The 27,883-nt window shown below is 35.8% G+C and overlaps 2 protein-coding genes, 1 long non-coding RNA gene and 1 pseudogene across 5 annotated transcripts in view; 1 reads left to right on the forward strand and 3 right to left on the reverse strand.

The window, feature by feature from the left end:
- Window positions 1–3,216, forward strand: part of LOC124888997 (G-type lectin S-receptor-like serine/threonine-protein kinase At4g27290) — a 20,896-nt gene extending 17,680 nt beyond the window's left edge. The window contains exon 4 of the mRNA XM_047400282.1: window positions 2,899–3,216. Within this exon, the coding sequence (XP_047256238.1) occupies window positions 2,899–3,216 (318 nt within the window). The remainder of the gene's footprint in view (window positions 1–2,898) is intronic.
- A 1,538-nt stretch (window positions 3,217–4,754) lies between these two features.
- LOC107847355 lies at window positions 4,755–11,898 on the reverse strand (annotated as a pseudogene).
- Window positions 11,899–16,704: 4,806 nt separating this feature from the next.
- Window positions 16,705–24,183, reverse strand: LOC107847356. 3 transcript variants are annotated; one of them, XR_001667446.2, is made up of 4 exons: window positions 23,767–24,183; window positions 18,942–19,018; window positions 17,654–18,237; window positions 16,705–17,327 (listed from the first exon to the last, which is right to left on the reverse strand). It is a non-coding gene; the product is annotated as an uncharacterized LOC107847356 (long non-coding RNA). The 3 variants fall into 3 exon arrangements; XR_007047525.1 differs by lacking the exon at window positions 23,767–24,183 and adding an exon at window positions 19,269–23,742 and having other exon boundaries at window positions 18,115–18,237; XR_007047524.1 differs by having other exon boundaries at window positions 16,706–17,327; window positions 18,115–18,237; window positions 23,767–24,177.
- Window positions 24,184–26,020: 1,837 nt separating this feature from the next.
- LOC107847354 (putative disease resistance protein At3g14460) lies at window positions 26,021–27,271 on the reverse strand. The gene is made up of 2 exons (XM_016691549.2): window positions 27,196–27,271; window positions 26,021–27,093 (listed from the first exon to the last, which is right to left on the reverse strand). The coding sequence occupies exon 2, from the start codon at window positions 27,045–27,047 to the stop codon at window positions 26,145–26,147; it is 903 nt and encodes a 300-aa protein (XP_016547035.2). The 5' UTR covers window positions 27,048–27,093; window positions 27,196–27,271; the 3' UTR covers window positions 26,021–26,144.
- Window positions 27,272–27,883: the final 612 nt, after the last annotated feature.

Raw genomic sequence — 27,883 nt, forward strand, 5'->3', positions numbered from 1 at the left:
ATAATAATAAGAATAATAATAATAATAATAATAATAATAATAATAATAATAATAATAGAAAGAGGAGGAGGAAGAAGAAGAGAAAGAGGAAAAAGAAGAGGAAGAGGAAGAAGAGGAGGAAGAAGAGAAAGAAGAAGAAGAAGAACAATAATAATAGGAGGAGCACTTACATTTGGTAGAGTTTGCTTATAACAATATTTATCATTCGAGTATTGAGATGGCGCCTTTTGAGGCTTTGTATGGTAGATGATGTCGTTCTCCAGTTGGACCCCTCAAAATACCTTCGGTAAATTCTAAAAATACACCTCTACTTTATAAGTAGATGTTTCGGGTTGGAGCACTTAGTATAGAGTCGTGTTTGGTAAGGTGGCTTTACTTTCATAGTGGGACTTATTAGGTGAATTCGAATTAGTCAGGCTCCAGTGTGGGGTACCTATTTCCTGGCGCAAATCTGGATTAGTTGGGTTCTAACGTGGGTTACCAACTTTCTGATGCGAATCTAGATTGGTCGGGCTCCAATATGAGGCATCAGATACAACAACAACAACATACCCAGTGTATTCTCACATAGTGGGATCGAGGAGGTAATGAGTACGCAGTCTATACCACTATCAGATACGCAGCGAAAAAAATTAAATGCCCAAATATCATGGAGTGGTAAATACTCCATTTTAATCTAACGTCTCGAATTCGAGCTCTGGATATAAAAGTCGTATTTACTTGGGAGGCTTTACTCCATAGTGGGTTTTACAACAACAATAACAACATATCGAATATATTTCCATACAACAATATCTGTAAAGGACAGAGTATACATGAACTAGGCAGGCGTATTCGCAACACACAAGGGTGAACATGTACAGCTCTACCATACTCCGTGCGCTATGGTTGTTGATCCTGTAGAGACTTTGTTATAAACCAAACGGGAGAGCCCAACCCAAAAGACTAGCCTAATAGGTGGGAGAACCCATTTGGCCTATAGACCCCATAGCATTTCTCTATTTTTTCAATGTGGGACAATTGGTTCATAACAATCGCCTCCGCTTGAAAACCAACGACCTCTTAGGTCACGGCTGGCACCCCTCTTAGGTCCAGGCCACCACTTCGAGTCATGGCTCCACGCGTGGATCGATCCTCGTTGGTCACTGCTACGCCCAATTGGTCACGGCTGGCACCCCTCTTGGGTCCAGGCCACCACTCCTGGCACACAGGCCACCACTTCGAGTTACAGTCCAACACACGGGACTCTCAATGAAAGAACCAATGTTATAAACCAAACGGGAGAGCCCAACCCAAAAGACTAGCATGATAGGTGGAAGAACCCATTTGGCCTATAAAACCCTTAGCATTTCTCTATTTTTCCAATGTGGGACAATTGGTTCATAACAGACTCTCCATTTCTTAAGGACAATAAGATTCTACTTATTACCAAAGCACAAGGGTGTACATGTGCAGCTCTCAATCACATCCTCCTTTCTCAAGTAACTGAAGGAGAGAAAACAAGAATTATTTGATGAAACGTCAAGCTACATGAACTAGGCAGGCACATTTGCAACGGTACATCTATTTTATCTTTAGCTTTGTCAAATAAAAAATGAATCATATTTCAAAAGATTAAATACATCCTGGGCTGACATATCAACGTACTGTGAATGATAAAAAGGTCTTTTTTCTCACAACGTATAAAAATTTCTGGAGATGCAAGATATTATTACCTTTTATTTGTAATTTTTCATGCTAATCTGAAGATGCTCTCTCGGTTTCACAGTGGCAATAGATACTACACGCTGATCTACAAGACTTAACTGTGGAAAAAAATTAGTAAACAAGCAAAGAGAAAAAACGAGAAATAAAAAACTACTGAAAAGAAAAAAAAATAGAATAACTCACATTTATGAGACACCATTCTTGTAATCATTCCAGGTACTCCCGACCAATCTCGATGTAGGAGATATAATATGAAAAGTAATCCCCTTTCTCAAATGCTAGACGTGGTTCGAGCAACAGACAGTTGGAAATACATAGTTCAGACATGGAAGAGGTCAGTTTGATGGTTCTGCAAGCGATTGGAGATTATGTTAATTATATATATATGCAGCTCAGCGATTGAACAACTCCTACAATAACAATGGATCAAATGCGAAATCAAGCTGATAGGCAAGCAAAGGCGAATTCCACAGAACTAACTGTCAAGTTATCCAGATATTAAACCACAATGAATAAGGTACTTCCGAATGAAAAAGATCTGAGTATGAAAATTTTCCTTCAAATCTTTGCTTTGATGTAGTCTAAATTACAGGGATAGGCAGAACATACTACCTGATTGTGAAATAGAGATTTCATATTCAACAATTTGTGCACTTCTTAGTTATTCTGCAAATCGATTGAACAACCCCTGCAATAATAAATGGATCAATGAACTGAAAAAAAGCTAATAGACAAGCAAGGAGAAGTTTTCAAAGATAACTGTCAGGTTATCTAGACAGTAAGTCGTGTTTCCAATAGCACGATCTTCAACTCTGGATGAAAAACAAAAAGCTACTAAAATGGAAAATTATATTCACTTACATGTAACAACTTTCATGGCGGTGAATAATTTGCATTCTGCAATATTTGAGGGAGATATGGTACTACCGTACATCCCCTTCCTTCATTGTTCATTTTGTATAGCCATTACTTCGCTTTGTATATTACCATATATCGTTATTTCGCTCCTTATTCGTATATATACCTGGGATATATGGTATAGCATTGACGTATATTAAAGGTAGTTGGAATAAGATAGTTCATCCTGATACTTCCTAGTCTTATTAGGTAAAACTCTTGGATATGAATAGGATAGTTTTCCCTTATTATTCTCATTGACCTAATATATGATTTCTGGACCTTTGGGTGTAGTTTTCATTCTGTTTATATGATGTGTATGGCCATTTTGAGGTTCTCCACGCAGTGGGCGAGGTGGCCTATGAGTTAGCTTTACCTCCATACTTTGTCGCTGCTCATCCAGTTTTCCATGTCTCCATGCTACGGAAGTATATTCGTGACCTGTCCTATGTGCTAAGGTGGGACTCAGTCCAGTTAGATGAGCAGTTGGCCTTTGTAGAGGAGCCCATGCTTATCTTGGCTAGTGATGTGAGGCAGTTGCGTACTAGAAAGATTTCTGTAGTTAAGGTTCAGTGGAGCACCGCCTATTGGAGGGGGCCACTTAGGGGTTAGAGGGTGAGATGCGAGCCTAGTATCCTCACTTGTTCGAGACTTCAGGTATTGCCTCATCTTTAACTTTTGGGGACGAAAGTTCCTTAGTAGTGGATGTTGTAATGACCCTTCAGGTCATTAGCTGTGTTCTTACTTATCTTCACCAATAGAGCTCCTCTATAGTCGTCCCAAGTCATTAGTGGCTTGCTGAAATCGATAGTTCAGTTACCGGACGGTTCGTTTGTTTGTTTTTTAGAACCACTTTTCCAATTTGAAGTCTTTGTCGATTTCAAATGGCCACCGAACGAAAACTTCAGTAAAATAATTTTGGATGCAAATTTGACTGCGCCATCAGCTATGTCCTATCAATTTTAGGGTAGGTAGACCCTTGGTTCGAATCCCACAACACTCGAGCTCATTTCGAACCATTAGTCAAAAAGTAAAAAATCGGGATATATGGGTGTGGGAAACACAAGTGGCCTAAATGATCTCAGATGAAAAATTCGACTTCACCAATGCGTCCAAAATGTCGAATTTAATAGGGTTACATAGTTCGTTTGCAAAAAACAGAGTTCGAATAAGTCCGGAAGGTCAAAAACAAGTTTTGACCTTGCGGGGCCCATTTAAACTCATATAAAAAGGCCCTTTGGACGATTTTTGAGACATTCTTCAGCATTTTGAAAACCCTAGCATCCATAAATATTTGTTGTCAAAAAAAAAAATGAGTCATGTGGGTTGATTAGAAGCTTAGCAACTTGTGCAATCCAATTTTTTTCTACAAATCTAAGGTAATATTCCTTTAAATTTGGTATTAATTTCTTGATTTTTAGACCAAAAACCCTAAGTCTTTGAGGCTCAATTGTAGCCACAAATGTGATTATTTTACTCAAATTTCTTGAGGGTTTTAGCTCCCCAATGATATTTAAACTATGGGTTAGTTTCGGAAGCTCATTTTCCGAAGGTGGGACCCACGTAGGTTTTAATTTGGTGTCATTTTGAAACTCATGGCACAACAGTGCAATATGGGTATCATTAGACTCGTATTAATGAGTAGATTATGATTTTGATAGTGTGATGGCATTTTGAGAATTGTAAAGTGATATTGGAAATTTAGAGATGATATTCCTCCTAGATACGTTATGTAGCCTATCGAGATGCAATTTCCTCTTAGACTTGATGATTGTCCTATAGAGTTGTTATTTTCTCTTAGACTTGATGATTGATCCATAGAGTTGCGATTTCCTTTAGTCATGATTGTTCGACATATAGAGATGATGTTCCTCTTGGATATATAAATTGGCCTAGAGGAGTGAGATTGCTCGTTGTCATGCTGTATGACTTATTGATATATGATATCCTATAGACAATTACATGTCTATCTATATTATTCCTCCTAGATGTGAGATGCCTCTTGTGTGAGAGATGATCACATGCTTATCTATATTATCATCTCTCCTATATGTGAGATGATTAGGGATATGCTATGGCTTATATAATATGATTACTGATATAAGTTTTGGATATGTGTATGGGCCTAAGGCCATGATTATGATGTTGTGATTATTTTGGATAACTTAATAAGCCAAAGGTCGTGTTATGATATTGATTGAATAATCGACGAATACTTCAAATTGAAAAAGTGGTTTTAAAAAACAAAAAAACCGTCAAGTAATGGAACTATCGATTCCAGCAATCCACTAATGACTTGAGATGACTATGGAGGAGCTCTATCGGCGAAGATAAGCAAGAACATGGCTAATGACATGAAGGGTCATTACAACTACTGACATGAATCTCCAAAGACAATAAACACATATGTGCATGGCAACAGATTACTAGTTCATTAGTGTTAAGCTAAGCTATCAACTTTTTGGAGCAAATTATTTCAATTCCGATCGATACCAATAACAACAAACCCAATGTATTCCCGCAAAGTGAGGTGTGGGGAGGGTAACGTGTATGCAGTCCATACCACTACCTCAAATGAAATAGAGAGACTGTTTCCAATAGAACCCCGGCTCAGGACATATAACAGTATAACAAACCAAAAACATAAAAGTACACAACAAAATGGGATAACACACGGCTAGATAATAAAGGAAACAAGACATCACTACTATAAACTATCTATCCAAAATCATAGACATCACCGAAGTATCACGAACAAGAAACTCTAGGCGCAGATACAAACAAAGAACTCTTCCATACTATAACGGATGAACTCCTACCCACCAACCCTCTACCAATACTAGATTTCATTTTTTTATCACCTTTTTTGTTGCATCTCAAAAAGTTCAATCCGACCGGAAGGACTTGTTTGGCCATAAACTTTGTCAAGTTTTGCAAAAGTCCCAAGATACCAAAAACTAGAAAAAAAAGTAGTTGCGGGGCCAAAATCTAGTTTTGGGTTGTTCTAAAATTTAAAAACATAACCTAAATTTTCAAAATTTTATAAAAAGAAAAGTCCATTAATTATGGCTCCAACTATAATTCTATCTATCTAATCCCTCATTGAATACATTTTTATTAAAGAAATTGGTCGTAGAATATGAAAAAATTATATTAAAGAACGGCTAGTCACTACCGTTGTTATTATTAATTTATTTTGCATCACTGGATCTTCATAACTAGATTACTAGTAGTAGTTTTAAGAAAATATTGTGTTACAATTTTTGAAGAATGAACTATCTAGTTCAAATTTTGTATCTAACTTCTGGTTATTTTTAATACTTTCTCCGTTTCAAAAAGAATGGCCTACTTTCCTTTTTAGTCTGTTTCAAAAAGAATGAACTCTTTTCTTTTTTGGCAATACTTTCACTTCAACTTTTTATATAACATGATTTGGACCACAAGACTAAAAGACATTTTGGTACATTTGCCACAACTTTTATTTAAGGTCATAAGATTCAGTCTTCTTTATTTTCTTAAATTTTATGTCAAGTCAAAATAGGTCATTCTTTTTTAAACGGAGGGAGTAGTTTTTAGAACTTACGGACATAAATTATGTTTCATGCTTTTTTCAAAAAAAAAAAAACAGAGAAATTTGTTTCCTAAAAATCACATGTTGAAACTTCACCTAGATTTGATTTCACAAAAATACTTGAGAATCCATTGGCTTCAGAGTTGCGATAGACACTTTGTGCTGCCTAAAGATTTACAAAAGGAAAATAATGAACAAATAAGCAACGGGAAGTAAGGGGAAAAAAAATAAACTAGTGCGAGAAAAGAATAACTTACAGCTGTCGGAGCGCAATTTGTTTTTATCATCACATGACTTCTCCATGGATATATATTCCAGGGATATGAGCAATTTTCGACCAGTACTTTCCCTTGTCAAATTCTAGGAGTGGTTTGAGCAAATGGGCATCTGCGAATAGTTAGTTTAGAGAGGGAGGAGGGCATCCCTTTTACTGGAAGTGATTGGAGGTTAGGGCAATACTCGATGGTCAGAACAGAGAGGGAGGAGGGAAACCCTGATTCGGGAAGTGATTGGAGGTTAGAGCAACCCTCGATGGTCAGCACGGAGAGGGAGGAGGGCAGCGCTGATTCGGGAAGTGATTGTAGTTGATGGCAATTGCCGATCCATAGACTTTGAAGCGAAGTGAGGTGCCGAAGAACTTTGGTCGTTAGTGAATGGAGTTCATCATGGTCGTATAAACATAGCTCAGAAAGAGAGGTGTGAAGCCCTTGTTCCAGCAGTGACTGAATTTGAGGAGAGGTATTTCAGAAGTTGGCTGCTTAATATTTCAGATTGTCTATTTTAAGACTTTGAATAGAGCAAGGCAACTCCCAATTCTCACCACCAACAATCTCTTCGTCACCGCCATCGTGGTGGATGCACAACACTCTGAGAGAGGGGAGTCTATGTAGACACCATTCCTTTCGGCCGTTCACCAGTTTCTCGCAATTGAAGATCCAAAGGACTTGTAAATTGAAGGGCAGTCCTCCATCAGGAAAGGACTCTATTTCTGGACAATGTTGCAGTTGCAGTTCCTTAAGAGATGGAAGGAGTTCCTGCATACGTCTGGCAGCCGCTTCATCTTTGCGCATCCGTTAATATTCAGTGACGTCATCTGGGTCCCACATGCCACCGAAAGTAGTATTTCAAGATTCTCACAAAACCCAATATAGAGTCTTTCTGTCCCATTAGGAATCAAAAACCTAGTAAGGTTTAGGCATCTCCATACAGACAAATAGCCTGCTCTTGGGACCAACTCAGGTGGTGATATAGAATCACATTCATCCAATCTCAATTCCTCCAGAAATATGTTAGAATTCATCCTACTACTATCTGGTGCCTCCAATTTGAATTTCCGGCAACGCCATATCCATATTGTCTTCAACGTACTCGGCAGAGTGCTAATAGGAAAGGAGGTAAGAGAGTTGCAATCACTAATATCTAATTCCTCAATCTGCTTCATTCCCTCAAGTTGGGAGGTAAACAGTTCAGCTTCATCATAAAGAACTCCAGCCTTAGGAGAACCAGAAACTCCAAACCATTTTAGACTTGAAAGTTGGATGGGTGTCTCCAAATTGAGTTCAGGACATCTTGAGATTCTCAATTTCGTCAGAGAACAAAGGTTCTCAGGGAACTTCCCAACCAACTTGGGGCAATCATCAACGGAAAGGTCCTGAAGTGCAGGAAACTCTCCGTTCCCTAGTACGTGCCACTGCTTCCACTCAGGCATCTCTGCAAATTCAAGCTTCACAAGAGAGTTAAAAGGCTTTTCGGAGGACGGACTACCATAGAATTCTACCGCCACCTCTGTTTTTCGATGCATCTCACTAATGGAAAGGAATTTCAAACAAGGAAGTTGTCCTAGTGCTGGCAAGGAATAACAATCCTTGCAGTTGCTAAGAGACAATTGTACTGGCAGCTTAAGAAACGAATGATCAGCTAGCCAATTTGGAAATTGTGTCCCTCTATATCTGCAGATATGGAGTTTTTTAATATTTGAGTGTGTGCGTAGCTCAGCAAGTATGTCTCTTTCAGTTTGTGAATTGTCCGCATCACTTTCACTCCACTTCAATGATAACTTTCCAACATGATTCTTCTCCCTCATCTTTACCTTCAGAGCTTCCCTTCTATCAACCACATTTTGCAATTCTAAAATTGAAAGAGATCCATACAAGTAATGTGCTTCACCCAAATCTTCCATTCTCCAACCACAGGGGCCACGTAGAATAAACTTGGCCCCCACTAGCACTTGGAGGCGTTTCAACTTGCTCAGATGTAGCGACATCTTCAAGCGAGAAGTGTTGCTTATGTCAAAGTGCCGCAAGTTGATTAGCTTTTCCATCTGCAGCGGTAACTCCTCAAGAAGATAACAAGATGACAGGAGAAGTGCCTCCAAGTTATACAATGCACAGATAGAATCGGGCAACTTTTTTATACTTGTCTGAGAAAGGTCCAAAAATCTCAGGAGCTTTAATTTGATAAACAAATCTTTTGGCAACTCCTTAATCCAGTAATGAGACAATGATAATGCCCTTAAGGATCTTAGGCTTGGCAGTATGTTCTGCAGCACCCTCTTGCTTATATGAATTCCACCATAGTATTGGATATTGATTGGAAGCAATGTCCTCAACTGCTCCAATTTATTGAGGGGTGTCAATTTATCAAAGTCACCACATAATCCCATTGAATAGGACACGTGACAACTTTGATCCAACATATGAGATCCTTGGTACTCTTCCAACCTGACACAAAGTTTTGAAGATGCAATTTGGGCCAAATCATTGACAAGGTCAGGCATTAAGAATTCCTCTGTGTTCCCTTGAAAAGGATTTCGGACCCTTTCGAATAATGATCTTGATCAACTCGAGAAAGAATTGGTTCCCTAAATCTTGAATTCTTTCATCTCCCCGTGGTACTACAAAACCATTAGCAATCCACAGATGAATAACTTGTTCCTAAATGGATAATCTTTAGGAAATATTGCACAATAGGAAAAACATGGCTTTAGATGTGGGGGAAGTTCATTGTAGCTCAACATCACCGCTGGTAATATGTCATTGTTTGACAGGTCCCATGTTTCACTTCTCAAAATACGTTTCCACCCTTCAACCTCTGATTCGAAGCGTATGCCAGCGAGCGTCTTCAGAGCTAAGTGCAGTCCTTTGCACTTAGCTGCAATTTGTTTTCCGACCTCTTCAAGTTCTGGATGTCCTATAGGGTCCATGTTTCAAATGCATGTCTTAAATAAAGACCAAGAGTCATCAATAGACCAAGAGTCATCAATAGACAACGTGTCCATGCTAATTTGCCCAGATCGCATCATCAAGGCAACACTCTCTTTACGTGTCGTCACAATGATCTTACTTCCAATACCTCCTTGAACAAAAACATTCCACAAGTCATTCCACTCGTTATAGTTTTCATTCCACATATCATCCAGAACAATAAGAAACCTCTTCCCCTTTAAGCTTTCCTTCAATTTGACTTGCAGTTGATTAAGATTGAAGTAACCCCTTTGTTATTCTGAAAGCGTCATATGACTCAGACACACAACACCAAGCTGTAAAATTAAAATGGCTTTGCACCTTCTCATCATTGTAAGTAGCTTTAGCAAGTGTTGTCTTGCCCACGCCCCCCCATTCCAACAATAGGGACAACAATTGGATTTTTTTCAATTGCCTCCTTAGACGTTAAACAATCAATCAATTCCTTTTGAGATAATACATAAATATAACCCTAAACTTGACACCACATTATAACTTTGACCTTAAACTTTGACAGTGCATAAATATGACCTTTAACTATTTAACACTGCACAAATATGACCTTCGATCCTACGTGACAAAACGCGTGTTCAACATGCAAAACTGGGTATGTCCAACTTAAAATCTAAGGCCATAATACATAAATATGACCTTAAACTTTGACAGTGCACAAATATAACCTTTAACTATTCAAAACTGCACAAAAATGACCTTTAAATGACTTTTCACGATTATTTTTTCATTATTTATATTATAAAAGAGCAATATTAAAGATTTATTAATTAGATGGGTCAGCCTCATACGAAAAAATCGCGCGGGTATGTATATATATTATAAAGCAGAGAGCGAATTTAAGTTATATAATATATCTAAATATAATTTATTTAATTATTAAATTAAAGATGAAACTATACTAATAATAAAAAAAATATAGTTTTTAATAAAACGTTATTAAATTAACGTTATTAAGGATAGTAGTAGTAGTAGTATATTAAATTAACGTTATCAAATTAGCGTTATTATAATGTTATTAAATTAACGTTATTAAAACATTATTAAATTAATGCACGGGCGGACCTACGTGGTTGTCACGGGGTTCACCCGAACTCCCTCCGTAAAAAAGTTACGTTATATATATAAGGTAGAAAATCTATATTTATATACGTATATTAATGTTCAACCACATAAAAGAAGGCACTTAGATAGCCCAGTGGTGTTATTTGTTATTCTTGGGCACTTCCTTCAGCCTTCTGCGTGGGTTCGATTTTTTAATTAAAAAAACTAGGTTTTGCTGCTATAAAAATAATAATAATAATAAGAAGAAGAAGAAGAAGAAAAAAAATTAATGTTTTTTTAACACAAAAAGCAAAATTTTGACAGTAGACAAATATGACCTTTAACTATTTAAAACTGCACAAATATGACCTCCCTCCAAGTCAGCCCTTTTAACGATGTGGCACCGTGTGATTGGATTACCTTTCCACGTAGGCGCAAGTGAAACTCACGCATGGGTTGCAAAATTGGAGGTCATAATTGTTCAGGTTTTGAATAGTTAAAGGTCTTATTTATGCACTATCAAAGTTTAAGGTCAAAGTTATAATTTGGTGTTAAGTTTCGGATCATATTTATGTATTAACTCATTCCTTTTTTCATTCTGCCTACCAAAGACATCAGATTCATCAACCAAAGAAGTTGAATGTCTTCTAGTTTCTTGTTTAGTCGAAGCAAAATGCTCCTTTAAGCCAAGGAGACCAATTTGCTTTTGCAAATCCTTCAATGTTTCAATTGTGTCTTCCAACTTCTCCTTTATGTTAAGAAAAAAATCATCACTCAAGCTCAGGTTGAGGCCACTTACTTGCTGATTGCTTGTTTCTGTAAGATTTCGAACTTAACCTTCCACCTTGAGCCTCAAAGCCTCATAGTTGACTTGTTCCATTAAGTTTTCAGTGCCGTCCACAGCATCTCAAAGTTCATTAAGCCCCTGGTTCACATGTTCATTTGATGCCTGCTTATTCTCTACGTAACTTGACGCAGCCTGAAGGCCAACCAAAGTTATTTTCAGCTTCTTTAAGAGTCGAACATCATGCTTATTCTTCTGAAACATCTTGAGCAGATCACCATGAGGAGCAAGCCTATCAAAGAGAACATTCAAAGCTGAAGAGAGAAATGCACCACCAACTGCTAAACCAATCTCCATTTCTGAAATCTACAAAGCGAAACAAGGAACCACAAAAATGATTTTAAGAATTTTGAGAAGATAAATGATTCTATCTTCAAAGCGAATATTAACAACTTTATTTTACCTGTTGAATGCTAAGAGTAATTTGCAAACAAGAATGATCAGTGAGTTCTCTTCCTCTCTCTCCAGCTTGTAATTGGTACAACTATGTTTGTTACTATTAACTACAATCTGCAGCTGACAGTATGACTTTTCATCCAACAAGAAATAGCTGACATAATGGAGTATGGTTTCTTGGCTATTCATTACTTTCTAAATTGAATAATTGAGGAAAGAGAGGAAGCGCACTTGGGGTTGTAGTAAGGGGGCCCACGTGAAGAACTCAAAAATAAAATGATAAGGTCATTTTTGCACGTAACAGTGTTACTTGGGCCTACAATATACTGAATATGTTTTATAACTGTAAATGGTTGAATAAGATACTCTACATTCTTGTAACAAACTGAGTGTAAGAGATTAAATTAACGGTGGCTTTAATAGTACTGTAGTCACTATCTTTAAGAATTTATTGATCCACTGTATATTACAGCTTTATTATTCCTTGAAGAAGCACATTAGTAGGTCAAGTATGTGCTTTTGGAGATAATAATAGGTATTTATAATAAACTTAGGAGTCTTAACAAGGCTTTACTTTTACAAGACAATAGACATTTTCTACTTTCCAAATTTTGCTAAAGAGAAGGATAAGTGAAGATAGTGGTTGATATGTTCGCTGCAACTGTAGATCATTCTTTTCTCTTCTCATAAAGTGAAAGTAATAGTCCTATGAATAGGCAGGCTTAATGAGCTTCGAAATGCTTGCATTAGGGTAGGTTGTCTACATCGCACCCATTGCGGTGCGGCCCTTCCCCATACCCGACTTGTGCACCGATTTGCCATTTAAGAATAGGTTAAATTGCCGAGTGTCAATCACGGTCTATAAGATTCGGATCATGAATTAGTACTATCACATTTACCTTATGATTTTAAGTTAGTTTCGCCAAACAAAAAAGGGGTTAAAACACGTAATTACTTATTTACAAGGGATAAATTAATTTTAGAAATTAAAAGTGCTTATTAGTTGTTCTTAGTTAAATGGTCTTTTCAAGTCTTTTTTTAATTAAATAGACTACAAGTTTTCTTTTTTAAGAAATGACCCATTTTTTAGACAAATCTATTATCTATCCGACCGATATATAGACAGATCGACTATCGATCCGAAGAATTGATTGTCGATCCGACAAATCGATTATCAATCCGACCTATATATGGACAGATCGATTATCAATCCGACAGATCGATTATCGATCCGACCTATATATTAACAAATCGATTATCAATCTGACAGATAAGAAAAATAGAAGTAGGCCACTTTACTAATTGAAAACTTGAAGAGGCTTAATAGCAAAAAATTTTCAGTAGGTCATTTTGCTAATTAGAAACTTGAAGAGGCTTAATAGCCAAATTTTCTCATTTTCAATTAACTAACTCAGTAAACTCTTAATTTATTTGCTTTTTTTAAGAGCCGAAAATTAGGCTTATGCTTCTGAAGCATCTTGAGCTAAACAAGAAACCACAAAATGGTTAAGAATTTTGAGAAGATTAGTGTTTTTCTCAAAATGGCCATAGTTTTACCTATTCAATTTGAAGACTAATATGCAAATAAGAATGATCAAAGTATACCAACTGTGTGCTTTAGTTTAACTTTTCTCTTTTCAAAAAGTAAGACTTAGAAAACCAAAGACTAATTGAATAATTGAGGCAATAAAGGAAGGTATCTTTTGCTTTATGTCTATTCATTACTTTTGCTTTATGCATTTCTCCATTTTTTAGCAGCACATTGTGGTGCTTAATTGGGCCTACCATATAATGAACAGTATGTTTTAGAATTGTGAAGAACTGGAATCTGTTCAATTTTCCTTCACTCCAGTATTATTTTTCCTATGTTCAACAACAACAATAGCATACCCAGTGAAATCCCACAAGTGGGGTCTGGGAAGAATAGAGTGTACGAGGAGACCTTACTACTACCTTGTGGAGATAGAGAGACTGTTTTTGAAAGACCTCGATCAGCTCAAGTGCAGCAAATCCAAGATCAAAGAAGAAGGAAACAATAGAGAACACATAGCAACTAACAAGGGAAGCAGTGGAAAACCTACAATAAAGGAACAAGAACAACAACAAAATAGTGTCATAATCGAAACATAATAAACAACAAATGACGACAGATATCAAAAGAAAGAACTACAATAATATGGCTAATACAACGACAAACAACCACAAGCCTAAACCCTTGAAAACCCTTGAGCATTGTTTTCCTATGTTCAAGGTGCCTATTAGGTCCATGTTTCAGAAACAAATATTTTTTTTTATATTTAGTTAGTTTTTCAATTCCAACATTCTACCTGAAAATCTTAAAATCACTATACACATCATTAATTTAAGATCATAATATTCAAAAGTCTTTTGTTATTTTTTAAACGTCACGCCCAATCAAACTTATATTGAAACAGAGGGAACACATCATTACTGCAGCCACCTGTATTGACTATTGGGTTATTGAAAAGTAGTGGAAAGGACTACAGTCTACAGCCCACAGAAGATCAAGACACCAAAGTAATTGATACAGCTCATTTGACATCAATCAACCTACAAGAGAAATAATATATATATTTATTGTATCGAAAAAGGGTTAAAAATACCTCTGAAATATTTGAAATGGATTAAAAATACTCTCGTTTTTTTTTTGGCTCAAAAATACCTCTCCATTAAGTATTTGCTCAAAAATACCCCTCCCCTTAATGGAATTGGGAAAAGAATCAAAACTACCCTGAACTATCTGAAATGGATCAAAAATATCATTTGTTAGTTTTTGGCTCAAAAATACCCCTCTATTAAATATTTGGTTCAAAAATACCCCTCCTCTTAACGAAATTCCACCAAGCATGCCACCTAGATAAAAAAAAAAAATCACGTGAGTCTGTCACATTACCATCCACATATAAAATGTTAGTATTTTTTAATTATATGATATTCTTTTCTTCTTGATGAAGGAGTTAAATAAAAAAAATTATATTCAGTGATATTGAATTATTTTTTCTGGACTCAATAAATATTCATAATTTTTCTAATTTTATGTTTAATCATCAAGTATTCTTAAAAAATTTTAAAATTTCACTTTCAAAAAAGTAAATGACATTTAATATAGTTTAGTCATTAAAAAAACATGGATATAGTTTTCTTTAATAATCTAAGCGAAAAGTTTATCATATAATGAAAAAAAAAAAGAATAATTTGTACTCCTTTAGCAAAATTTATTTAGTACCTTTCCAATGTCTAGAAATCTCAAAAACGTTAAACTAAATCCAGTAAAAACATCAATTTATTTTATTTTATTTAAATATTTTAAAAAAATTTTAATTTTGCTGATCATATTTTTTTTCCAGATCAATAAAACTGTTTTGCAAAAACATTAAAATAAAAATAAAGAAGAAAGGAATATCATATAATTAAAAAATACTAACATTTTATATGTGGATGGTAATGTGGCATAGTCACGTGGTTTATTTTTTTATAGGTGGCATGCTTGGTGAAATTTCGTTAAGGGGAGGGGTATTTTTGAGCCAAAAAACTAACAAGGGTTTTTTTTTATCCATTTCAAAGAGTTCAGGGTATTTTCGATTCTTTTTCGAATTCAGTTAAGGGGAGGAGTATTTTTGAGCCAAATATTTAATAGAGAGGTATTTTTGAGCCAAAAATCTAACGAGGGGTGTTTTTGAGCTATTTCAGATAGTTCGGGATATTTTTAAGCCTTTTTCGTTGTTGTATTATACATTTTATTAAGTACTTATTTCTATACATTGCTCTTATTCTAATACACTTTATTCTTTTAATACAACAAACCAACAACAACAACATACATAATACATAATGAAATTCCACAAATGAGGTCTGTAGAGGATAAAAAATATGCAAATTTTATCACTACCTCGGAAACGTAGAGAGGTTATTTCCAAAGCAGATAGTGCGATAATCAAAACACATAAACGCCAACATATGATAGATATCACGAGTAGTGATAACACAACAAACCAAACAGTCAATAAAAAAAGTAATGTTACCGTAACAAATTTCAGCATTATTAATAAACCTCATTTGATACTATTTTTATACAATAAATTTCTAATTAATTGAATAATTATTTGTTTACAAAAGCTCTCCACTTTATTAAGTAGAAAAAGTGTTTAGAGAGACCTACCTCGAGGAGTGTTTTTGTCATTATTCTTTATATTTTATTTGAAAATAACTAATCTTGATGCTATTATTCTATCCTCGAGCAGTTCAATTATTTCGATACTTACTACTAATCTAGATATAATTTATTGCGGAATTAGTAACCAAACAAGGAATAAAATATTACCAAAATCGTTTTTCCTTGCTAGCAAACAGTAAGAATCCATTGAGATGGTCCTCTAAACTCCAAAACCCTCTTCGCCGGAACTTTGAAGAAGATGACCGGAAATCTATTTTTCCGGCAAAATAGAAAAATTTCCCGCGAAAATTAATTTCTACACGCCCACCAGTAAAGACTGGTTTGTATTGACTAATATTTAATTAATGTTATTGACTAATATCTTTTTTAAAGAACATCACGCTTCAAAAATTTATTTATTTTGAAGCAGAAAAATTGATATGTATCACCATGTGCTCTACTCTCTACTATTTCTTTGTTCATTTTTAGTCGTCATAATTTCTTTTCCAAAATATCAAATAATATAAATTTTAATTATTTTAAATGTGATTTTATATCATATTAATATGAGATAATTATAATTTATAATACTTTACGGATAACTTTTAATTTTAAAATATTAAATTAATCTAACTAATTTAACTTTAAAAATTATTTAGATTAACTCTCATAAAAATGAAACATGAAAAGGAAGGAGGGGGGGAGACGCTTCCCGTTGCCTTAATCGTGAAAATGGGATTATGGGAGAGCAATACAAGCATCGTATAACTAGGTGAAGCAGTCCGAATGCTACACCCTACGTGGCAAAAGTCCAATAGCCGAAAGCATCACTAGCTTCACGGTTCTTGGGAAGGAACAAATTTAGAGTTTTTTTCTTTTTGGTTTCTCACTCATGTCCGGTACCCACATTAGAAACCCGACTAGATGGCGCTCCCAACAACATTTTCTTCATATTTGAGCTGGAACCCAAAACCTCTTGTTAAACATAGAACAGTCGTGCTACACCACAACCCATGTTGATAATTTAAAAGTTGATTGGTAGGAGTTATTAGAGAAAATAATATCTTATTTATTTTATTCAATATTATTCTTAACGTATATCAATAATATAGAATACAAGCCACCATCCTGAATAAATACAACTTAAAAGACTCAACAACGTTTCCTTTCCAACTTGAGCAAAGAAACATTATGTACAACATTATCCTCATTTGTGTGTTATATAATAAACGATGTTTTTCTCATGTACCTTTGTGCTCCATGTACAACAAAGCATGCATCATCTTAAGGAAGACAAAGTAGACATCATCGTGGTGAAAAATGAACTCAGATTGGGAATCTTCATCCACATGATTGCGTAGTTCCTGACCATTCATGCTCGTCCTTGTGATACCAAAAATTGACGGACTTTATGACAACGAAGACAAGATTGAACAACACCTAGAATGAAATCAAAATAATAGACAAATAAAGAAGAAATCCTCAAAATTAACTGTCAAGTTATCTAAACATTAAATTGCAATATATGCATTGAGCAGCGTCCGCCTGAACTAGAAGAATTAACAAGAGATGAGTCTTTATTGGTTATGCTGTCAATTCTAACTAGTAAAGTAAACTATTACCACCACAAATATAAGCATCTTTCGTAACTGAAACATGAGTAAATCCTTTTTTGTTATCTAATAACTTTGAATTCATTCCAAACATGATGCACTTCATTGTCTTTCCCCTAGTTCTGATGTTCAAACCAACACACGATTAAATACCATTGAAAGCTTCAACAGATTTCCAATCTCATTTTGAAAAGAGACCTTCAAAACTTTTCCCTTCCAAGATAATTTTGAACACTTCGTCCAAATCCTAAAAATGAAAATGTAATATATATTTATAATAACCATAATGTACAATACGTCTCTTGCGTGTTACATTAAACAACATTTTTTCTATGTATCTCTTTATGTTCCATTTGCAGCAAGTCATGCTTCATCGCAGGTAAGCCAAAATAGACGGCTATTACAGCCATTGTCTTTATGTTCAATCCACATAAGAATGAATTCAACAACTTTCCCTTCTTCTACTACCAGAGAGACCTACAAAACTTTTCCCTTCCTACAACTAATCATTTAGCCATGTTATAATCCTAAAAATGAAAAACTAATATCTTTCCTTATAATCTAACCATAATGTACAGCATGCTCTTTTGTGTGTACTTTCTTTTCTCATGTACCTTTGAGTTCCATTAGAGCTGTACGTTCCATTTGCAGAAAGTCATGCTTCATATATCTCAAGCAAGCCAAAAGATGGTTGTACGACTTGGAAATCACAACCTCCTTAATCAAAGAAAACGTAACTGAAAGCAAATTAAAAAGAAATGTTAGAACTTTTAGCCATTTTAGGAATTACAATAACAGGCCAGCCATGTGTCTATAGCTAAAAATGAATAATTCCTCTAGACAAGTAACGAAATATCATGGTTTTATTTCACTACAAAAATGGATCCTGATTAACTGAACTCCGAGTACAGTAATTTTAATATGTCATATATGGCTCACAAGCGATTTTTAATGCTGAAGAAGCTAGAAGAACAGCGCAATATGTCATATATGGCTCACATATAGACACTTGTATTTTGCACGAAATTCGGTTCCGAGTCCCCAACTCAATGAATTCGCATTCAAACACTTGGCATAATTTTAATAGCATAACCTTAACTTTATTTCCAATGCAAATCAATGCTGATTTTCAATTTCCCAGCTTCCATATGAGGCTGACTTAAAGAAAAGGAAAGGAAAGGAAATAGGAAACAAATACAAACAAAAAAAATATGAAGTTGGAAAGTGACAATCAATTTCCATTCGATTATAGAGATGCAGAAGAAGTCAACATTCATCAATCATTAGTATTACCTACCAAATGCCATGTTGTTGAAACGTCGAAGATCAACGAATAAAGCTACTTAATGAAAAAAAAAACTGTGTTTGAAAATCTTCTTTCAATTTTTTTTTGCTTTCCAAACTTGATGCAGTTTTCTAACAAGGAATAGGCAAAATATACCTCATTGTGCATTAGATATTTTGTTTTTCCAAGAATTCATCCCTTCCAAATGATTCTGCAAATTGATTGAACAACTCCTGCAATGATAACAACGAACTGAAACTAGCTAATAAACAAGCAAGGAGAATTTTTTTTAAATTAACTGGAAGGTTATCGGAAGTGTAAGTGTTGTTCCTAGTAGCATGAACTTCATCCTTAGATGAGTTTACCATCGATCCTTTTCTAATCCACATGGCCAGACATGGTTCAAGCAATGGACGTCGTTCATACATAATTGAGAGATAGAGAAATTAATGATTGCCAGAATGTAGAGAGATGAAGGAAGACCTTTATCAACACTAATTGGATATAATCATTACCCCAAAATACCTCCTCCTTGCTCAAGGAAACATCAAGAATAGAAGAATTGCTGTTGCGATGACACTTCAAGCAAAGAGACGAAAGTAAAACAAGGAAAAAGTTTAGCATTACAGGAATGGTGAAAAGGATATTCTTTTGCTACGGTTTAGGAAAAGCTACACTCACATTCATGAAAGAAAGTCGTATCATTGCCAATTCTATGGTGATTCTATTATATTAAGTGTTGGTTAACTATAATTGTTAGTTGGAAAGTGTTGACTAGATAGATATTCTGTGGTGATATGATTATGTTTATGAGTATTTTAGCATATGTTATTCGGTAATGACTATTGTGATGCGTTGATACCCGGCGAGGCCGGAGGTTGATTACAATGATGATGGTCCTGATGAGGATAGTTATGATGTGTTGTGATATTGATTGTGTACCTTGCATTCATTCTTGTATGCACATTGCCTATCACCAGTATGCATCTATTCTATCAGCCGGGATGGGATGGTGGCATAGATATAGGTGAAGAATATGCCTTGTGTTGTTGTATGTTGATTGAACCTTCCAAGCCTGGGGCTGTAGGGGTACGCATAGGCTTGGCTAGGTTTTTTGGTTGTCCGGAGTAGTCGGTTATTCATGTCATTATTGATGTTATTGTTATTATTGTTATGATCATTATTATGGCTAGCTTATGACAGATTAGTCATTGATCCGGTATCGGAATTTAAGGTACGTTTTCGGCCTCTCCTATCTTATGATTGCATTATTATGCATGATTATTTCATGTCTGGCCATGTAGATTAGAAACCCCGAGTATGATAGTATTTAAATCCTGATAAGAGTTATAATGAGGTCTTAAATAAGAATATGATGATATAGGTTATTATTTGAGATGACCTCATGTTTATATGTATATATATTTATACATATATATATATATATATATATATATATATATGTATGTATGTATGTATGTATGTATAAATATATATGAAGATATGGTACTACTGTACATCCCCTTCCTTCGTTGTTCATTTTGTATAGTCATTACTTCGCCTTGTATATTACCATATATCGTTATTTCGCTCCTTATTCATATATATACCTAGAATATATGGTATAGCATTGACGCATATTAAAAATAACTGGAATAAGATAGTTCACCCTAATACTTCCTTAGTCTTATTATGTTAAACTCTTGGATATGAATAGGATAGTTTTCCCTTATTATTCTCATTGGCCTATTATATGATTTCTGAACTCTTGGGTGTAGTTTTCATTCTGTTTATATGCTATGTATATCTTGTTTGGCCATTTTGAGGTTCTCCACGCAGTGGGCGAGGTGATCTATGAGTTAGCTTTACCTCCATACTTTGTCGCTGCTAATCCAGTTTTCCATATCTCCATGCTGCGGAAGTATATTCCTGACCTGTCCCATGTGCTAAGGTGGGACTTAGTCCAGTTAGATGAGCAGTTGGCCTTTGTAGAGGAGCCCATGCTCATCTTGGCTAGCTATGTGAGGCAGTTGCATACTAGAGAGATTTCTGTAGTATCCACACCTATTCGAGACTTCAGGTATTTCCTCATCTTTAACTTTCAAGGATGAAAGTTCCTTAGTAGTGGATGTTGTAATGACACTTCAGGTCATTAGCAGTGTTCTTACTTATCTTCACCAATAGAGCTCCACTATAGCTATCCCAAGTCATTAATGGCTTGCTGGAATCAATAGTTCGGTTATCTGACGGTTCGTTTGGTTTTTAGAACCACTTTTCCAATTTGAAGTCTTCGTCGATTCCAAATGGCCGCCGAACAAAAACTTCAGTAAAATAATTTTGGATGCAAATTTTGATTACGCCAGCAGCTATGTCATATCAATTTGAGGGTAGGTAGACCCTTGGTCCGAATCCCACAACACCCGAGCTCATTTCGAACCATTAGTCGAAAAGTTAAAAATCGGGATATATGGGTGTGGGAAATACAAGTGGCCTAAATGACCTCGGATGAAAATCTGACTTCACCAATGCGTCCAAAATGTCGAATTTAGTGGGGTAACATAGTTCGTTTGCAAAAAACGAAGTTTGAATAAGTCCGAGAGGTCAAAAACAAGTTTTGACCTTGCGGGCCCATTTAAACTCATATAAAAAAAAGGCCTTTTGGCAGATTTTTGAGACATTCTTCAGCATTTTGAAAACGCCAGCATCCATAAATATTTGTTGTCAAAAAAAAAAAAAAATGAGTCTTGTGGGTTGGTTAAAAGCTTAGCAACTTGTGTAATCCAATTTTTTTCTACAAATCTAAGGTAATATTCCTTCAAATTTGATATTAATTTCTTAATTTCTAGACCAAAAACCCCAAGTCTTTGAGGCTCAATTGTAGCCATAAATGTGATTGCTTTACTCAAATTTGTTGAGGGTTTTAGCTCCCCAATGATATTTAGACTATGGGTTGATTTCGGAAGCTCATTTTTCGAAGGTGGGACCAGGTTTTAATTTGGTGTCATTTTGAAACCCATGGCACAATAGTGCAATATGGGTATCATTAAACTCTTATTAAGTAGATTATGGTTTTGATAGTGTGATGGCATTTTGAGAATCGTAAAGTGATATTGGGAATTTAGAGATGATATTCCTCCTAGATATGTTATGTGGCCTATCGAGGTGCTATTTCCTCTTAAACTTGATGATTGTCCTATAAAGTTGTTATTTCCTCTTAGACTTGATGATTGACCCATATAGTTGCGATTTTCTTTATTCATGATTGTTCGACATATAGAGACGATGTTCCTCTTGGATATGTAAATTGGCCTAGAGGAGTGATATTCCTCGTTGTCATGCTGTATGACCTATTGATATATGATATCCTATAGACAATTACATGTCTATCTATATTATTCCTCCTAGATGTGAGATGCCTCTTGTGTGAGAGATGATGACATGCTTATCTATATTATCCCTCCTATATGTGAGATGATTAGGGATATGCTATGACTTATAAATATGATTATTGATATAAGTTCTGGATATGTGTATGGGCCTAATGCCATGATTATGATGTTGTGATTATTTTGGATTACTTAATGGGCCAACGGCATTGTTATGATATTGATTGAATAATCGACGAAGACTTCAAATTGGAAAAGTGGTTTTAAAAACCAATCAAACTATTAGGTAACCGAACTATCGATTCCAGCAAGCCACTAATGACTTGAGATGGCTGTGGAGCAGCTCTATTGGCGAAGATAAGCAAGAACACAGCTAATGGCCTGAAGGGTCATTATAACTACTGAGATGAATCTCCAAAGATAATAAATACATATGTGCATGGCAACAGATTACTAGTTCATTAGTATTAAGCTAAGCTATCAACTTTCTGGAGCAAATTATTTCAATTCCTACCGATACCAACAACAACATACCCAATGTATTCCGGCAAAGTGAGGTGTGGGGAGGGCAACGTGTATGCAGTCCATACCACTACCTCAAATGAAATAGAGAGGTTGTTTCCGATAGAACCCCGGCTCAGGACATAGAACAGTATAACAAACAAAAAACATGAAAGTACACAACAAAATGGGATAACACACGGCTAGATAATAAAGAGAACAAGACATCCACAAGGTACTACTATAAACTATCTATCCAAAATCATAGACATCACCGAAATATCACGAACAAGAAACTCTAGGCGCAGATACAAACAAAGAACTCTTCCATACTATAACGGATGAACTCCTACCCACCAACCCTCTACCAATACTAGATTTCGTTTTTTATCACCTTTTTTGTTGCATCTCAAAAAGTTCATTCCGACCTGAAGGACTTGTTTGGCCATAAACGTTATCAAGTTTTGGAAAAAGTCCCAAGATACCAAAAACTAGAAAAAATTAGTTGCGGGGCCAAAATCTAGTTTTGGGTTGTTCTAAAATTTAAAAACTTTACCTAAATTTTTAAATTTTATAAAAAGAAAAGCCCATTAATTATGGCTCTAACTATAATTCTATCTATCTAACCCCTCATTAAACCATTTTTATTAAAGAAATTGGTCGTATAATATGAAAAAATTATATTAAAGAACGGCTAGTCGCTACCGTTGTTATTATTAATTTGTTTTGCATGACTAGATCTTCATAACTAGATTAGTAATAGTAGCTTTAAGTAAATACTGTGTTACAATTTTTGAAGAATGAATTATCTAGTCCAAATTTTGTGTCTAACTTCTGGTTTTTAGAACTTCATTAATTAAGTTTCATTTTTTAATTTTTATTTTTAAAGAAAGAGTGAAATTTGTTTCCTAAAAATCACAATGCTGAAACATCATCTAGATTTGATTTCACAAAAATACTTGAGAATCCATTGGCTTCAGAGTGGTGATAGAGACTTTGCTCTGCCTAAAGATTTAAAAAAGGAAAATAATGAACAAACAAGCAACGGGAAGTAGGGGAAAAAAATAAACTAGTGCAAGAAAAGAATAACTTACATCTGTAGAAGCGCAATTTGTTTTAATCATCACATGACTTCGTTATCAATATATATTTCTGGGATATGGGCAATTTTTGACCAGTACTCCCCCTTATCAAATTCTAGGAGTTGTTTGAGCAATGGGCAGTTGTAAATAGATAATTTAGAGAGGGAAGAGGGCAGCACTGATTCAGGAAGTGATTGGAGTTGATGGCAATTGCTGATCAATAGACTTAGAAGCGAAGTGAGGTGCCGAAGACCTTTAGTCGGTAGTGAATGGAGCTCGGAAAGAGAGGAGGGAAGCCCTTGTTCCAGCAGTGACTGAACTTGAGGTAAATTAGCAATAGATAGAGATTCAAGAGTGTAACGCCCCGCAATTCAGGCTACAATATAGACCATGATTTCGATGCGTTGTTAATCCCGAAGCCATAAAATCCTATGCTAACACGGCATGTTAATTATCGTGTATCATGTGAAATCCACTCAAGCTTGAATTTAGACCATAGATGTCCCTCAACTCAAGGACGAGTTGAAACTATTTTGATAGACTAAGTTTTAGTGGACGTTGTAAAGTGTGTCAGCTTCCTTCGATCATAACTCTCTGTATATGTCGAATTAGGGAACCTACTATGTGTCAAATGATAGGTATTCGAGTTAGCTTTCCAACGATACCAAGTTAGCTAAAATTCAACACCCGAGCAAGAAGTTATGGCCTTTCAAAGTGATAAGCAACGCCTAACCAATCGCCCATGGCCACTGGAAAGCATAGGCAATAGCCTAGGCGGCGCCTATGCGAACATAGGCGATAGCCTAGGCGGCGCCTATGTGAAGATAGGCGATGGGATGGGCGGCGCCTATGTAAGGAATTCTAGTGATTTAAACACTCCGTGTTGAGGACAAAGTGGTCCTTTTCCACCCTTACTTAGCCCTAAAACACGATATTTAGTTCCAAGGACCCCAAAATACATATTATTTCATCAAAAGTGCTCAAGATTCTCCTTAGGGTTTCAAAATAAAAACCCAAGCTACTCAAGATTCAACCGTGGGTTTTAGAAACTAATTTCATATTTGGAATCCTCTCAACGTAGGCTTCAAGAAGCACCTAATATTCATAGTAATCGAGGTACGTGGGGTTATCCAAAATCTCATGGGTGTAGTCTTTATGAAATGCTAATATCTTGCTTTCAATATGCTTTCTAAGTCATTTTCTCTATGTCATGGGAATTGTTTGCCTATATACTGCAATGGTTGAAACCATGCATATGTGATTTGAGATTTTCCATGGAAGTTGATAAATATGAATGATAAATTATTTTCAAATTCCCATGATAATGTTTCGATACTCCATATTATATTGTGATCAACAAAAGAGAGCATGAAATTGAAATAAATATTATTCACCACTTGTAAATGATGAAGCACCTAAGCTTTTACATGATTATGCATATGTGGATGTGATATTGATGACTTGCAAGTCGGGTATGACGATACCCTATAGAATACGATATGCGATTGAATAAGATGAAATTTGAATGCATTGATTTTACATGAGAAAGGTGGATGCCAGAAGAAGGCGTTTGAGACACAAGCGGCGCATCGCTGGAAGAACGTGTTTGCCGACACGAAATATCCGTACCATGCTTTGTGGTTTTGCGTACCTGGTATTATATTATCCCAAATTGGGATTTTGGTTAGGAGCCATGCTTTGTGGTCTTGTGCACTACCATATTTGATTTGGGTCGAGACACCATTCTTTGTGGTCTTGTGTGTCTCTCCCTCGCTTATACTCTAATCTTGGCGGCAACCGAGGTTTGACAGTTGGTGTAAATTATGTAGGGTATTCCACCTAGCTCAGTTGCATTTAATTATTGTTGAGAAAACTATTGCATTACACCCATGTGCTTTCAAATGATTTGATACGAAATTGCTTTATGATGGCTCTCAATTATGTTTTGTAACAATATTATGTTTTGTTTTGATATCTCTGCGTGCCAGTACTTTTGTGCTGACCCCCTCCCCTCTCCAACCTCTCAGGTTCAGAGGCCCAGTCTAGGGGTCAAGAGAATCAGTAGAACTTTCAGACAGAGCTGTAGAGACAAGTGGTGAGCCTTCTATGTTTTGGAAGGTCTTAAGTCCTGTAGTCCTTTTATCTTATATTCAGTTTTTGGGTCTACTGGGGGCCTTGTCCTAGTTTTTAGATAGTTACTTGTTTCAGTCATGTAGTAGAGATTTCGCAGACGATTTTCGAAATGTTAATTGAGATTGTGGGACATTATTCCCCATTATTGTTTTCATATGATTCTTGACCATGTTTCCGTTATATTGTGCTTCTTCCGCATTACTTTGATCATATGAATTAGGTGCATGATTACCAGACAGATAGGGGTGTTTCGGACCTCAAAGGTTCGAAATGCTCGCCACGGCCAGGCCCTGGTTCGGGTCGTGACAAAGAGAGGTGAGGCTTTTGAGAAGTTGACTGCTTAATGTTTTTAGATTGCATATGATAAGACATCGAATAGACCATGGCAAGTCCCAATTCTCACCACCAACAATCTCTTCGTCACTGCCATCATGTTCGATGTGTAACTCTCTGAGAGAGGAGAGTCTCTGTAAACACCACTCTTTTCGACCGTTCACAAGTTTATCGCAACACCTGATGTTAAGGAGTTGTAAATTGAAGGGCAATCCTCCATCAGGAAAGGACTCTATTTCTGGACAATCCCACAGTCGCAGCTCCTTAAGAGATGGAAGGAGTTGCTGCATACGTTCTGGCAGCCGCTTCAGCTTTTTGCATTCGTTAATAAACAATGACATCATCTGGGTCCCACATGCCACCGAAGAAAGTAGTATTTCAAGATTCTTACATAACCCAATATCGTGTCTTTCAGTCCCATCAGGAATCAAAAACTTAGTAAGGTTTTGGCAACTCCTTACAAACAAATGGCGTGCTAGTGGGACCAGCTCATGTGATGATATAGAATCACATCCAACCAGATACAATGCCTCCAGAAACATGTTAGAAATCATCTTACTACTATCTGGTGCCTCCAATTTCAATTTCCGGCAAAGACATAGCCTTATTGACTTCAACGTACTCGGCAGAATGCTAATAGGCAAGGAGGTAAGAGAGTTGCCATCACTAATATCTAATTCCTCAATCTGCTGCATTTCCTCAAGTTGGGAGGTAAACAGTTCAGCCTCATCAAAGAGAACCCCAGCCTTAGGAGAGTAATAAGCTACAAACTTTTTTAAACATCTTGAGAAGATCACCCTGAGGAGCAAGCCTCTCAAACAGAACATTAAGAAATGCACCACCAACTGCTAAGCCAATATCCATTCCTGAAATCTACAAAGCAAAACAAGGAACCACAAAAATGAGTTTAAGTATTATGAGAAGATAAATATTTCTATCTTCAAATCAAATATTAACAGCTATATTTTAATTTACCTGTTGAATGCTAAGAGTAATTTGCAAACAAGAATGATCTGTGATTTCTCCCCCTCTCTCTTTTGTTAGTGTTCTTATTTGTAATTGGTACAACTATGTTTGCTACTATTAACTACACTCTACTATTACCAAAAGTTTGACTTTTCATCCAACAAGAAGACAAAGACTTCATAGTAGAGTCTGCTTTGTACTATTCATCACTTTCTAAATTGAATTATTGAGGCAAGAGAGGAAGGGTACTTGTGGGGTGTAATAAGAGGGGGACCCATTTAAGCTCATCTTGTCACATCATGAATGTGTTTTAGAACTGTGAAGAATTGAATAAGAGGTTGAATAATAGTGTTGGAAATTAAATGAATGGTGGCTTTAAGAATTTATTGATCCAATGTGTATTATAACTTAATGTGTAGTGACAGAGTTTCTTGAAGAAGCTCATTAGCAGTTCTAGTATGTGTTTATGGAGATAACAATAGGTGTTTATAATCTAAGTTGCTCGGAATTTTCAAAAATATTGCCGCACCCGTGTCGGATTCTTCAAAAATACACTACTGATGGATCCAACATGCACCCATAGACATTTTTAAAGAGGCCGAGCAACTTAACCTTGACAAAGTCTCTACCATAATTAAGCTTTATTTTACCCATTAATTGCTAAAGTAATCAACCCAAGCATGGTATATGAAAGGGG

The sequence above is a fragment of the Capsicum annuum genome, chromosome 11 (genome assembly GCF_002878395.1).
Source record: "Capsicum annuum cultivar UCD-10X-F1 chromosome 11, UCD10Xv1.1, whole genome shotgun sequence".
In the NCBI taxonomy this organism is placed as follows: domain Eukaryota; kingdom Viridiplantae; phylum Streptophyta; class Magnoliopsida; order Solanales; family Solanaceae; genus Capsicum; species Capsicum annuum.